At 44.4% G+C, this 15,368-nt stretch overlaps 1 protein-coding gene across 3 annotated transcripts in view; it reads right to left on the reverse strand.

The window, feature by feature from the left end:
• LOC139383927 (actin remodeling regulator NHS-like) overlaps positions 1-14,486 on the reverse strand; it is a 51,970-nt gene extending 37,484 nt beyond the window's left edge. For all 3 annotated transcript variants that reach the window (XM_071128540.1, XM_071128539.1, XM_071128541.1), the window contains exon 1: positions 13,064-14,486. In XM_071128540.1, coding sequence (XP_070984641.1) covers positions 13,064-14,228 — 1,165 coding nt within the window. In that variant the 5' untranslated portion in view covers positions 14,229-14,486. The remainder of the gene's footprint in view (positions 1-13,063) is intronic.
• Positions 14,487-15,368: the final 882 nt, after the last annotated feature.

Raw genomic sequence — 15,368 nt, forward strand, 5'->3', positions numbered from 1 at the left:
GAGACAGATCTGAATCTGCCACAGTAACAGTCCTGGTAGGGACATCTGGCAAGTGGTGAAGAAAGAAACCTTTTTGGTTCTGCTCAGACCACACACACACGCACACACGCACACACGCACACACACACACACACACACACGCACACACACACACACACACACACACACACACACACACACAAACACACACGTTCGGAAGCACATGTATGTGTACACACACACACACACACTGCAGAGTGTTGGCAGAAGTCCAGTATGTTTTTTTGTTTGTTTTGTGTGTAGAGCTCCAGTGATCAAGGTCATCCTAAGATACTGCATTATACACACACGCACACGCACATGCACACGCACACACACCCGCACACACGCACAGACACACAGACACACACCTCCAGCCAAGCTTGTGCCAGTTACAGTAGTGTAACTAGGACACCAGTTTTAGTCATGTTATAAATATGTTCACTGACTGGGACAAGGCTAGTATCATTTAATCATGTTATAAACATGTTAATTTACTGGGACAGGCTAGTATCATTTAATCATGTTATAAACATGTTAATTTACTGGGACAGGCTAGTATCATTTAATCATGTTATAAACATGTTAATTTACTGGGACAGGCTAGTATCATTTAATCATGTTATAAACATGTTAATTTACTGGGACAGGCTAGTATCATTTAATCATGTTATAAATATGTTAATTTACTGGGACAGGCTAGTATCATTTAATCATGTTATAAACATGTTAATTTACTGGGACGAGGCTAATGTCATTTTTATTACAGAAACTGCAGAAATGTCACGCATGAAATAATCTACAATAAAATGTTATATTATGACAGTAGCTTTATCACTAGTAGCGACATCAATGAAGACAAAAACGGTAGCATTAATATCAACTTCATTACTAGCATCAGTAGCATCATCATTATTAGTGCCAAAGGAGTTAGCATCAGTAGCGTCATCATTATTAGTGCCGTCGGAGTTAGCATCATTAGCATCATCATTATTAGTGCCATAGGAGTTAGCATCAGTAGCATCATCATTATTAGTGCCGTAGGAGTTAGCATCAGTAGCGTCATCATTATTAGTGCCGTAGGAGTTAGCATCATTAGCATCATCATTAATAGTGCCATGGGAGTTAGCATCATTAGCATCCTCATTATTAGTGCCATAGGTGTTAGCATCAGTAGCATCATCATTATTAGTGCCATAGGAGTTAGCATCATTAGCATCCTCATTGTTAGTGCCATAGGAGTTAGCATCATTAGCAATCTCATTGTTAGTGCCATAGGAGTTAACATCTGTAGCATCCTCATTATTAGTGCCATAGGAGTTAGCATCATTAGCATCCTTATTATTAGTGCCATGGGAGTTAGCATCAGCAGAATCATCATTATTGGTGTCATAGGAGTTAGCACCAGAAACATCATCATTATTAGTGTCATAGGAGTTAGAATCAGTAACATCATCATTATTAGTGCCATAGGAGTTAGCATATTTTGCTTCCTTATTATTAGTGCCATAGGAGTTAGGATCAGTAGAATCATCATTATTGGTGTCATAGGGGTTAGCATCAGTAGCATCATCATTATTAGTGTCATAGGAGTTAGCGTCAGTAGCATCATCATTATTAGTGCCGTAGGAGTGCCATAGGTCCATGAAGTCAATACCTTGCTTATAACAGATAACACATTCCTGTAAGGCTTAGAGATGGTAAAATGTTAAACGTTGTTGAAGTAATATGGGTATAGGTTAATCTGTCTCACCGAAAGCCCATTCTTGTGGGAAGCCACTATAGACCACCAAGTGCTGGTCAGTACATGGATAATTTGTGTGAAATGCTTGATAATGTATGTGAAGTGCTTGATAACAGAGAAGTATATTTTTTGGGGTGATTTAAATGCCGACTGGCTTTCATCAAGCACAGGAATGAAATCATCAACATGTATTGATCACATCTTTACTAATGCTGCAGAAATTATCTTTAAAGCAGTATCTAAATCCATAGGATGTAGTGATCACAATATAGTAGCCATCTCTAGGAAAACCAAAGTTCCAAATGCTGGGCCTAATATAGTGTATAAGAGGTCAGGCTGGGCCTAATATAGTGTATAAGAGGTCATACAATACGTTTTGTAGTGATTCATATTAAGTTGATGATGTAAAGAATAGTTGCTGGTCTGTGGTGTGTAATGAGGAGCAACTAGACGCTGCACTTGACACATTTATGAAATTGCTTATTCCAGTTACTAATAAGCACGTACCCATTAAGAAAATTATTTGTAAAAACTGTTAAATCCACGTGGATTGATGAGGAATTGAAAAAATGGTATGGTTGAGAGGGATGAGGCAAAAGGTATGGCAATTAAGTCTGGCAGCCCGACTGATTGGCAAACGTACTGCAAATCAAGACACCATGTGGCTAAGAAGAAACTACACTATGAAACAAAGATCAATTACATAAAGAATGATAGTAAAAAACTTTGGGGCAACTTAAATTAAATTTTGGAGAGAAGAAAGCCAACTCGGTTCCATCATTCATTGAATCAGATGGCTCATTCACCACAAAGCCCACTGATATTGCCAACTACTTTAATGACTTTTTCTTTGGCAAGACAAGCAAACGTCAGAAACAAATTCTGACACTACACATCCAAGTACAGTGGGGCAAAAAGTATTTAGTCAGCCACCAATTGTGCAAGTTCTCCCACTTAAAAAGATGAGAGAGGCCTGGGATTTTCATCATAGGTACACTTCAACTATGACAGACAAAATGAGGAGAAAAAAACCCAGAAAATCACATTGTAGGATTTTTAATTAATTTATTTGCAAATCATGGCGGAAAATAAGTGTTTATCAATTGTTCTTTCGACTTCCGTAAAGTCAGTATGGAAGAGGTGAAAAAATGATTGTTGTCTATCAACAATGACAAGCCACTGGGGTCTGACAATCTGGATGGAAAATTACTGAGGATAATATCGAACGATATTGCTGTCACGCCCTGGCCTTAGTATTCTGTGTTTTCTTTATTATTTTGGTCAGGCCAGGGTGTCACATGGGTGAATTATGTGTTTGTCTTGTCTAGGGGTTTTGTAGATTGATGGGGTTGTGTTTAGTATAGTAGTCTAGGTAAGTCTATGGTTGCCTAGAGTGGTTCTCAATCAGAGGCAGGTGTTCATCGTTGTCTCTGATTGGGAACCATATTTAGGCAGCCATATTCTTTGAGTATTTCGTGGGTGATTGTTCCTGTCTCTGTGTTTTGCACCAGTTAGGACTGTTGTAGGTTTTCACGTTACATTTATTGTTTTTGTAAGTTGTTTGTATTTTTATCTTTCATTAAAGATGTTTATGAATAACCATGCTGCGTTTTGGTCCGCCTCTCTTTCACCGGAAGAAAACCGTAACAATTGCCACTCTTATTTGCCACATCTTCAATGTAAACCTACTAGAAAGTGTGTTCCCTCAGGCCTGGAGGGAAGCTAAAGTCATTCCACTACCCAAGAATAGTAAAGCCCCCTTTACTGGCTCAAATAGCCGACCAATCAGCTTGTTACCAACCCTTAGTAAACTTCTGGAGAAAATTGTGTTTGACTAGATACTAGGTCGACCGATTATGATTTTTCAACGCCGATACCGATTATTGGAGGACCCCCCAAAAAAAACAGCTGATACCGATTAATCGGCCGATTTAAAATAAAATATATATATATAAATGTATTTGTAATAATGACAATTACAACAATACTGAATGAACACTTATTTTAACTTAATATAATGCATAAATAAAATCAATTTAGCTTCAAATAAAATGAAACGTTCAATTTGGTTTAAATAATGCAAAAACAAAGTGTTGGAGAAGAAAGTAAAAGTGCAATATGTGGCACGTAAAAAAGCGTTCTTGCTCTGAGACCTTGAAGTAGTAGTTCCCCTTGCTCTGAGACCTTGAAGTAGTAGTTCCATTTGCTCTGCAAGGGCCGCGGCTTTTGTGGAGCGATGGGTAACGATGCTTCGTGGGTGACTGTTGTTGATGTGTGCAGAGGGTCCCCGGTTTGCGCCCGGGTATGGGTGAGGGGACGGTCTAAAGTTATACTGTTACACTGGTGCCTACCACCGCTCAGTCAGACTGCTCTATCAAATCATAGACTATTATAAAATAAAAGCACAGAGAAATATGAGCCTTAGGTCATTAATATGGTAGAATCCGGAAACTATCATCTCAAAAACAAGACGTTTATTCTTTCAGTGAAATACGGACCCGTTACGTATTTTATCTAACGGGTGGCATCCATAAGTCTAAATATTGCTGTTACATTGCACAACCTTCAATGTTATGTCATAATTACGTAAAATTCTGGCAAATTAGGCGGCCCAAACTGTTGCATATACATTGACTCTGCGTGCAATGAACGCAAGAGAAGTGACACAATTTCACCTGGTTAATATTGCCTGCTAACCTGGATTTCCTTTAGCTAAATATGCAGGTTTAAAAATAGATACTTCTGTGTATTGATTTTAAGAAAGGCATTGATGTTTATGGTTAGGTACACGTTGGAGCAAGACATTCCTTTTTCGCGAATACGCACCGCACGCTATATAAACTAGTAATATCATCAACCATGTGTAGTTAACTAGTGATTATGATTGATTTTTTTTTTTATAAGATAAGTTTAATGCTAGCTAGCAACTTACCTTGGCTTACTGCATTCGCGTAACAGGCAGTCTCCTCGTAGAGTGCAATGTAATCAGGTGGTTAGAGCGTTGGACTAGTGAACTGTAAGGTTGCAAGATTGAATCCCCGAGCTGACAAGGTAAAAATCTGTCATTCTGCCCCTGAACAAGGCACTTAACCCACCGTTCCTAGGCCGTCATTGAAAATAAGAATGTGTTCTTAACTGACTTGCCTGGTTAAGTAAAGGATAAATAAAGGTGTAAAAAAATATATTAAAAAAATCGGACAAATCGGTGCCGAAATATACCAATTTCCGATTGTTATGAAAACTTGAAATCGGCCCTAATTAATCGGCCATTCCGATTAATCGGTCGACCTCTACCAGATACAATGCTATTTCACAGCAAACAAATTGACAACAGACTTTCAGCACGCCTACAGATTTTTTTTCTCCACATTTTCAAACAGTACATTTATATTTTCCAACGGGGCTATACATTTGTGTGAGGTTTTTTTCTTTCCTGAGTAGCATCGTTTCACTACCAAAAAATCAGATTCAACCATCTAGTATTCAGCGAAATAACAACACAATGTCAAATACAGGTAACCTAGTCAAATAATGAACATCCAATCACATTAACCGTTACTTTCTTGCAGCAATTCCACTAACGGTCCGTACATAGCCAAACGTAGCTGCTGCTCATGTTGGTATCTGTACTGATGGCGAAGAAGCCATGACAGGGAGACATAGTGGAGTGGTAACGCGACGCCACTTGGGTACACTGCAGCATCCATCTGTCACGCCCTGGTCAAAGTATTTTGTGTTTATCTTTATTTATTTGGTCAGACCAGGGTGTGGCATGGTTTTTGTATGTGGTGTGTATGTATGGGGATTGTAGCTAGTGGGGTGTTCTAGTTAAGTCTATGGCTGTCTGAAGTGGTTCTCAATCAGAGGCAGGTGTTTATCATTGTCTCTCATTGGGAACCATATTTAGGAAGCCATATTCTTTGAGTTTGTCGTGGGTGATTGTCCTTAGTGTCCTTGTTCCTGTCTTTGTTAGTTTACACAAGTATAGGCTGTTTCGGTTTTCGTTTCGTTCATTACGTTCTTTTGTTTTGTAGTGTTTGTATTAATTCATGTTTACGTTTGTTCATTAAACATGGATCGCAATCTACACGCTGCATTTTGGTCCGATCCTTGTTCCACCTCTTCGTCAGAGGAGGAGATAGAAGAAAGCCGTTACAGAATCACCCACCACAACAGGACCAAGCGGCGGGGTAACGGGCAACAGCAGCGAAAGGAGGAATGGACATGGGAGGACGTTATGGACAGCAGGAGTATGGACTATACTACTTGGGAGGAGATAGACAGGTGGGCGGCCGACCAAGGGAGAGTGCCGGAGCCCGCCTGGGATTCGCTGGAGCAGTGCGAGGAAGGTTATCGTAGAATGGAGTTGGCGAAGCAAGCACGGCGGCGCCCAAGGAAGCCCGGGAGTCAGCCCCAAAAATGTATTGGGGGGGGGCTAACAGGGAGTATGGCTACGCCAGGTAGGAGACCTGGGCAAACTCCCTGTGTTTACCGGGGGGCTAGAGAGACCGGGCAGGCACCGTGTTATGCAGCTCCGCGTATCGGCCGGGCTAGAGTGAGCGTCGAGCCAAGTGCCATGAAGCCGGCTCTACGCATCTGGTCCCCAGTGCGTCTCCTTGGGCCGGCTTACATGGCACCAGCCTTGTGCACGGTGTCTCCGGTTCGCCTGCATAGCCCAGTGCGGGCTATTCCACCTCGCCGCACTGGCAGGGCGACCGGGAGCATTCAACCGGGTAAGGTTGGGCAGGCTCGGTGCTCAAGAGCTCCAGTGCGCCTGCACGGTCCGGTCTACCCAGTACCACCTCCACGCACCAGCCCTCCGGTGGCAGCTCCCCGCACCAGGCTTCCTGTGCGTGTCCTCGGCCCAGTACCACCAGTGCCAGCACCACGCATCAGGCCTACAGTGCGCCTCGCCTGTCCAGCGCTGCCAGAGCCTTCCTCCTCTTCAGCGCTGCTGGAGTCTCCCGCCTGTTTAGCGCTGCCAGAGCCTTCCGCCTCTACAGCGCTGCCGGAGTCTCCCGCCTGTTCAGAACTGCCAGTCTGCAAGGAGCTGCCAGTCTGCATAGAGCTGCTAGTCTGCATAGAGCTGCCAGTCTGCATAGAGCTGCCAGTCTGCAAGGAGCTGCCAGCCTGCATTGAGCTGCCAGTCTGCATTGAGCTGCCAGTCTGCATTGAGCTGCCAGTCTGCAAGGAGCTGCCAGTCTGCAAGGAGCCGCCAGAGCTGCCAGTCTGCAGGATGCCGCCAGAGCTGCCAGTCTGTATGGAGCAGCCAGAGCCGCCAGTCAGCATGAAGCAGCCAGGGACGCCAGTCAGCATGGAGCAGCCAGGGCCGCCAGTCAGCATGGAGCAGCCAGAGTCGCCAGTCAGCATGGAGCAGCCAGTCAACATGGAGCAGCCAGAGCTGCCAGTCAGCATGGAGCAGCCAGTCAGCATGGAGCAGCCAGAGCAGCCAGTCAGCATGGAGCAGCCAGAGCTGCCAGTCAGCATGGAGCAGCCAGTCAGCATGGAGCAGCCAGAGCAGCCAGTCAGCATGGAGCAGCCAGAACTGCCAGTCAGCCAGACTCTTCCAGATCTGCCAGTCAGCCAGACTCTTCCAGATCTGCCAGTCAGCCAGACTCTTCCAGATCTGCCAGTCAGCCAGACTCTTCCAGATCTGCCAGTCAGCCAGACTCTTCCAGATCTGCCAGTCAACCAGACTCTTCCAGATCTGCCAGTCAGCCAGACTCTTCCAGATCTGCCAGTCAACCAGACTCTTCCAGATCTGCCAGTCAACCGGACTCCTCCAGATCCGCCAGTCAGCCGGGATCTTCCAGATCCGCCAGTCGGCCGGGATCTGCCAGAACCGCCAGTCGGCCGGGATCTGCCAGAACCGCCAGTCGGCCGGGATCTGCCAGAACCACCAGTCGGCCGGGATCTGCCAGAACCGCCAGTCGGCCGGGATCTGCCAGAACTGCCAGTCGGCCAGGATCTGCCAGTCGGCCAGGATCTGCCAGTCGGCCAGGATCTGCCAGATCCGCCAGTCAGCCAGGATCTGCCAGCCAGCCAGGATCTGGTAGATTCATCAACCTGCCTGAGCTTCCTCTCACTCCCGAGCTTCCTCTCACTCCCGAGCTTCCTCTCACTCCCGAGCTTCCTCTCACTCCCGAGCTTCCCCTCAGTCCCAAGCTGCCTCAGTCCCGAGCTGCCCCTCAGTCCCGATCTGCTCCTCAGTCCAGTGGTGTTCTGGGTGAGGACTACTAGGCCATGGTCGGCGGCGAGGGTGGACTATCCAAGGACGCGGGGAAAGGGGACTAAGACATTGATTGAGTGGGGTCCACGTCCCGCGCCGGAGCCGCCACCATGGACAGACGCCCACCCGGACCCTCCCTATTGTTTTTGAGGTGCGTTCGGGAGTCCGCACCTTGGGGGGGGGGGGGGGGGGGTTCTGTCACGCCCTGGTCGAAGTATTTTGTGTTTATCTTTATTTATTTGGTCAGGCCAGGTATGGGAAATGGGTTTTTGTATGTGGTGTGTATGCATGGGGATTGTAGCTAGTGGGGTGTTCTAGTTAATAAGTCTATGGCTGTCTGAAGTGGTTCTCAATCAGAGGCAGGTGTTTATCGTTGTCTCTGATTGGGAACCATATTTAGGCAGCCATATTCTTTGAGTTTGTCGTGGGTGATTGTCCTTAGTGTCCTTGTTCCTGTCTTTGTTAGTTTACACAAGTATAGGCTGTTTCGGTTTTCGTTTCGTTCATTACGTTCTTTTGTTTTGTAGTGTTTGTATTAATTCATGTTTACGTTTGTTCATTAAACATGGATCGCAATCTACACGCTGCATTTTGGTCCGATCCTTGTTCCACCTCTTCGTCAGAGGAGGAGATAGAAGAAAGCCGTTACACCATCGAGAGGCTTTATGCTGCCAAGGGAATGCCTGACAGCTTGAAAGAGGTTTTGGACACTACAGTGAAAATGGTTTAACTTTGTCAAAGCAAGGCCCCTTAACCTTTGTGTATTTACTGCACTATGTAATGATATGGGCAGAGACCATATAAAGCTTTTACAACATACAGAAGTGCGCTGGTTATCAAGGGGCAAAGTATTGACACATTTTTTTTAATTGAGAGAAGGGGCTTAAAGTTTTCTTTACTGACCATAATTTTCACTTGTCTGACCGCTTGTTTGATGAGTTTCTCACACGACTGGCCTGTCTGGGTGATGTTTTTTCTTGCCTGAATGATCTGAATCTAGGATTACAGGGACTCTCTGCAACTATATTCAATGAGCGGGACAAAATTGAGGCTATGATTAAGAAGTTGGAGCTCTTCTCTGTCTACATTAACAAAGACAATACACAGGTCTTTCCATCAATGTATGATTTTTTTGTGTGCAAATGAACTCAAGCTTACGGACAACGTCAAATGTGATATAGCGAAGCACCTGAGAGAGTTTGGTGCGCAATTACGCAGGTACTTTCCCAAAACGGATGACACAAACAACTGGATTTGTTATCCCTTTCATGCCCTGCCTCCAGTCCACTTACCGATATCTGAACAAGAGCCTCATCGAAATCGCAAAAAGTGGTTCTGTGAAAATGTAATTTAATCAGAAGCCACTGTCAGATTTCTGGATAGGGCTGCGCTCAGAGTATCCTGCCTTGGCAAATCGTGCTGTTAAGACACTGATCCCCTTTGCAACCACATACCTATGTGAGAGTGGATTCTCGGCCCTCACTAGCATGTAAACTAAATACAGGCTCAGAATGTGTGTGGAAAATGATTTAAGACTGAGATTCTCTTCAATACAACCCAACATTGCAGTTATGTGAATCCTTTCAAGAACACCCTTCTCATTAACCTGTGTTGAGTTATTCACAATTTTCGATGAACAAATAAGGTTTTATATGTAAGATAGTAAAATAAAGAGCTAAATTATTGATTATTATTATATTATTATTTATGCCCTGGTCCTATAAGAGCTCTTTGTCACTTCCCAAGAGACCCGGGTTGTGATAAAAAGTCACACTCATTTTCTTATGTTTAATAAAGATTTGGCAAAAAAAACATTTGAGAGTGTGTTGCTAGAGGGGGTACGCAGCTGGAGGTTGAAAGTTTGAAAGGGTACGGGACTATAAAAAGTTTGGGAACCGCTGACATAGAGCCATGCCTACATGGAACTCTATTCCACGTCAAGTAACTGATGCAAGCAGTAAAAATTGATTTAAAAAAACATGAAATAAACAGATAAAAATTGACCTTATGGAACAGCGGGGACTGTGAAGCAACACAAACACAGGCACAGACACAAACATACACACACATGATAACATACGCACTATACACACACACACACACACACACACACACACACACATGGATTTAGTACTGTTGATATGTGGTAGTGGTGGAGTGAGGTCACGCAGTGTGTTGTGAAATCTGTGAATGTATTGTCATGTTTTTAAAATTGTATAAACTGACTTAATTTTGCTGGACCCCAGGAAGAGTAGCTGCTGCCTCGGCAGCTCGTGGGGATCCTTAATAATGAACACAAATACAAAATCTGTAGCGCCATCGTTATCAACATCCATTAGAATTAGCATTACTATCCTCATCGTTATTAGAACCATAGGAGTTAGCATCCGTAGCATCAAGCCATTGAAATTAGCATTGCTAGCTAGAATCATTAAATGCCTGTGCTGTGGCTGGCCAAGAACACTCACAGGTCAGTAGCTAGCAGACGATGTATATCTGAGTGACAGTAGCGGTTGGAAACGAAAGCCTGTTTGTCACTTAACCTACGTACCCAGAATTAGAAATGTTTACCGCTCTCGTCGTATGGACCCACTGCTGACTGTGAACTTAATCTCTCTGCAGCAGTGGTACTGAAAGTCGGGGTCGCCACGCCTAGTGTTAAAAAATAACAAAAAAATGTTGTTTTGTTTTTTGGGGAACCAAACATTAAGAATACACATTATGTTATGGGACAATATACAAACAATAAATAAAAAAATATGTAATTTAATTGATATGTATTGGTTCTCTTCATTTTGATAGGAGAGATGAAAATGAATTGAAGGAGATGAAAATGAATTGAAGGAGATGAAAATGAATTGAAGGAGATGAAAATGAATTGAAGGAGATGAAAATGAATTGAAGGAGATGAAAATGAATTGAAGGTTATTTGTTGATGTGGAAATTATAAATACACAGATTTTAAGGTTGTGGCATTTGATTTGTGGTGGGGTGGGGTGTGGTGGGATGGGGTGTGGTGGGGTGGGGTGGGGTGTGGTGGGGTGGGGTGGGGTGTGGTGGGGTGGGGTGGGGTGGGTTCCCCCCCCCCCCCCCCCCCCCCCCCTAAAAAAAGGTTCCCGAGAAATTCTGTCCAAAAAATTGGGGTCCCTCTGACAAGGGATTGAATACAGCTGCTCTGAAGTGTGTGTGTGTGTGTGTGTGTGTGTGTGTGTGTGTGTGTGTGTGTGTGTGTGTGTGTGTGTGTGTGTGTGTGTGCGTGTGTGCGTGCGTGTGTGTGTGTAGACCAGTCCCAGTGAGTCATGATGTGTTCAGCACTGTAGCCACACACACTTATATCCCCACACACACACACACACTACGTTAGACTGCGATATACATACAAATAATGAATGTTTTCTGGCCTTTTATACTCAATACAAACAACCAAAAGAGGAGTGTAAAGGATCAACCTCTGTGACATCGTCCTACATCCTAAACCAGATTAAGCAGCCCTGCTGTACTTCCTACCTCTTCTCCCCTCTGTAGCCGTGCTAATCTAGATTAGCCATATCCCTTCCTTATACATATATAAAGTGGAAGGGGAAGTAGGAGGAGAGAAGAAGACTATCTACGGGAGAACAACCCTCCCTCCCTTGGATATTAGAGTACAGAGAGAGAGACAGAGAGAGAGAGACATGGTAGATAGAGAGAGAGAGAGAGAGAGAGAGAGAGACAGAGAGACAGAGATGGTAGAGAGAGAGAGTTTTGCACATTGTTACAACACTGTCTATATACATAATATGACATTTGGAATGTCTTTATTCTTTTGGAACTTCTCTGAGTGAAATGTTCATTTTCATTGTTAATATAACTTTTTGTTTATTATCTACATTACTTGCTTTGGCAATGTTAACATATGTTTCCCATGACAATAAAGCCCCTTGAATTGAATGGAGTGAGAGCGAGAGAGAGAGACAAGAGAGAGGGAGGGCCAACCAGGGTAGAGCTGGGTCAAAGCTAATCTGGACTCTCCCATTCCAAGAATGCTTACCAGGACACTGTAAAAAAAAATCTAGTTGTTTTGTTTCAACGAATCATTATTAAGAAACTGGTTCCACAGCCTCTTTTTGGGGTTTACTCAACTTTTAAGTGTTACCTGAACTAAAAATAGTTGGCCCGAACTTAGCTTACACTTGAGAAAACGTAGGCAATTTGAATTTAAAAAGGCTCTGGAGCTATTTACACACATAAAGCACTTTTAAAATACAATGTTTTCAATTTACATATTTATTTATTTTCTGCAATTATTAAAATATTATATTCAAGATCTTTTCACCTGAGATTTGAACTCCTATTGGTTCACAGCATTCACTTCTTCCTGCTACGTGTCTGTGCCAATTATCAATTAATCTGACAATTCTCTCATCGTTGATTTCATTTGCTTATTTAGTTTTTTCCGTATAAGAATACTACTCTGTTTTGATGTTACAATGAAAAATAAAACAGTTTTTTTTGAGTGTGCTTTTAATAACAGAACTGATATTTACTGTGCAAAGTAACACAAGTGATCTTAGTCATTGACACCGGCATGGTAGCAGGACGATTGGTATGCTGTGAGCCGAGAAGTTGTGAGTTCATATCCCAGTTGAGGACAAGTTGAATATAAACTACTGTATAAATCAACATGCTCAATGTTATCACGCATTGTCATGTAAGTTGAAAACAGTGTTTTTTTATATATATTTTAAAAGCACTGTTTGTGTAAATAGTTCCACAGACTTTTTTTATAGGTAAGATGCCCACAAAAATCATTTCTACTTGACTGAAAATATGAGACAATTTGAGCAAACACATAATTTTAAGTTGACTGAATTTCTGCCTATGTTTTCTCAAGTTGGAGCGAAGTTTGGGCAAACCAATTTTGTTGTTGTTCAGGTAACACCTGTGGAACCAGATTTCTGTTTTACAGTGAAAGGGTGAGTTTCACAAAATATTCCTGAAGTTCAGTTCATCCGTTCCAGTGTTAAAAAACAAAACAAACAAAACAACAACAGAATCTAAAAGAAAAGTGAAAAGTGAATACTGCTGCCTACCTCTCCAGTCTTGACGTTTGGGTGTGTGTAAGAGGGGGGTGTGTGAGAAGGGGATCTGGCTGGTGTTGTAGCTGCGCCGTCGGAGCAGGTTATAGAACCTCTTTCTCTGCTTGGGTGGTGGAGTGTGGAGGCTGGGCTGGGACTGGGGAGCAAACCCAGAGCTGTAGCCTGGTCCTGGGAGGGAGGTAGGGCCGTATCCCAGTCTTGGGGAAGGATATCCAGAGTTGAGGTAAGTGTTGCTGTGTCCTTGGGCAGTGTTTTGGCATCCTGGGTTAGGGCTGCTGCTGGGGTTGGTGTTGTAGGCTGGGAAACAGTGTCCTGGGTTAGGGCTGCTGCTGGGGTTGTTGTTGTAGGCTGGGTTACAGTGTCCTGGGTTAGGGTTGCTGCTGTGGTTGGTGTTGTAGGCTGGTTTACAGTGTCCTGGGTTAAGGCTGCTGCTGGGGTTGGTGTTGTAGGCTGGGAAACAGTGTCCTGGGTTAGGGCTGCTGCTGGGGGTGGTGTTGTAGGCTGGTTTACAGTGTCCTGGGTTAAGGCTGCTGCTGGGGGTGGTGTTGTAGGCTGGTTTACAGTGTCCTGGGTTAGAGTTGGGGTACCCAGCAGATCCACGATTAGGGTAGCCTTGGAGTCCAGAGTTTGGATATCCTGGGGGTCCAGGGTTTGGGTATCCTGAAGGTCCAGTGTGACTGTAGCTGGCTGCTCCTGGAGGAGAAAGAGGTGATGGGGGGAAGCTGTACCCAGGATGATGGTCGGGTGTGGGGGGAAAGTAGCTGGTCTTCCGTAGCTGGGTCAGGCAGTGGCCGTGCTGGGAGCCCCTGGAGGAGTAGCCTGCTCGATGGTGGCGCACCAGGCCGGGGGGGCTGGGGCCAGGGTATGGGAAGTCCTGTCTGTGTAGTGGCCCCTGGAGGCCCTTGTTGTCCGGTTGTCTCCGGGCGAGTGGTCTGGACGCCCACGGTCCGTCTCGTTGCTGGTGGATCTTGGAGGTGAGCAGCCGACGTCTCAGACTGCCCTCGCTCTTGGGCTGCAGGTAGATCATCTTTTGAACATCTTTCGAGCAGGCCGGAAGCAGCTCGTCCTCATCCTCGCTGAAGCCCCCCTTCCAGCATTGAGCCCCCACGCCTCCTCCTACCACCGGCTCGGTGGACAGACAGTCCACGTATGCTATCATCTTCTCAGAGTCTCTCCCTGTCTCACCTGTGTGATTAATTGTTCTAACAGTCCACGTAATCCGTCATCCACTCTTTCCAAACAGTATGTTCCCATCAAGTCTGGTCTGAAGAGGCTGGACTCTCCGAGTCTTCCCTACAACAGTAGATTCTCAATGAGCTGTATGTTAGTGACCATCCACAGTGGAATGACCATAGAGAAACACTGGTAGAGAGAGAGTACAGATCTATCTCACGTAGTGGACTCTTACAGAAACCGATCTCTGAGACTGTATGGTGCGGTCCTTCCTTGTCTCTCTCGCGTCACCTCTCGCTCTCTCTCTCTCCATCTACCCACTCCTTCTCTCTCAATAATCTCTTAACCAGGATTATCCTGAAGAAGGCCGGCCTCACATATGGTCAACATGGTACAGGTAATTACTGATGTCTTATAGACCACACACGCTTTTCCTATAAAAGGTCATTAACGGCGTGTGAGAGTAAGAGCTACTCACACTTTAAAGGGGAATTTTACCCTGGCTCTGCAACGGCATATAGTCGTTACTATATGAACAACATTCAGTTTTTTATCATAAACATCAACATTATCCAAACCACAAGCTAGAACTATCACTTTTCATTTTATTAGTAGAGTCGGGATGTTTCGACTTCCTGTTTATTCGTCTGCTCATAGTGAACCAAAATGTTTGGCATTCAAAGCTGAACGCTGATACCGTCCGCTAGGTAGAATTTTTCACCGGTTTAATATAGGTTACCCAGATCGGATTCGTCAGATCACCCATGAGCATCGGTGGCTCCGTCCCGGTAACTAATGACTCTGCGTCCTTAAAGCGAACTTCTCTTGACCCGACTATCCGGAGTTTAGACCCGGGTTTTCGCGGTGATTGGTAAAAAGACGAGAACGGTGCCCCTCATCTCCAGGGTTTTATCAACCTCAAGAAGAAGCAGTGGCTACCTAGCATGAAACGGCTAATGCCTGTTGATATGAGGATTTGTTTTATGGTTCTGAGTTTGAGAAAAGGACATAGTTTAGGAGACAAAGCTGAACGATAAATGATGGCCAATGCTGTCTGGCTATGTGTGTCTTTTCTATAAAGGATCTCAGTTGCAATGTGTAAGGGACTCTCAGAGAATTCATTTAT

The sequence above is a fragment of the Oncorhynchus clarkii genome, chromosome 25 (genome assembly GCF_045791955.1).
Source record: "Oncorhynchus clarkii lewisi isolate Uvic-CL-2024 chromosome 25, UVic_Ocla_1.0, whole genome shotgun sequence".
Taxonomy (NCBI): domain Eukaryota; kingdom Metazoa; phylum Chordata; class Actinopteri; order Salmoniformes; family Salmonidae; genus Oncorhynchus; species Oncorhynchus clarkii.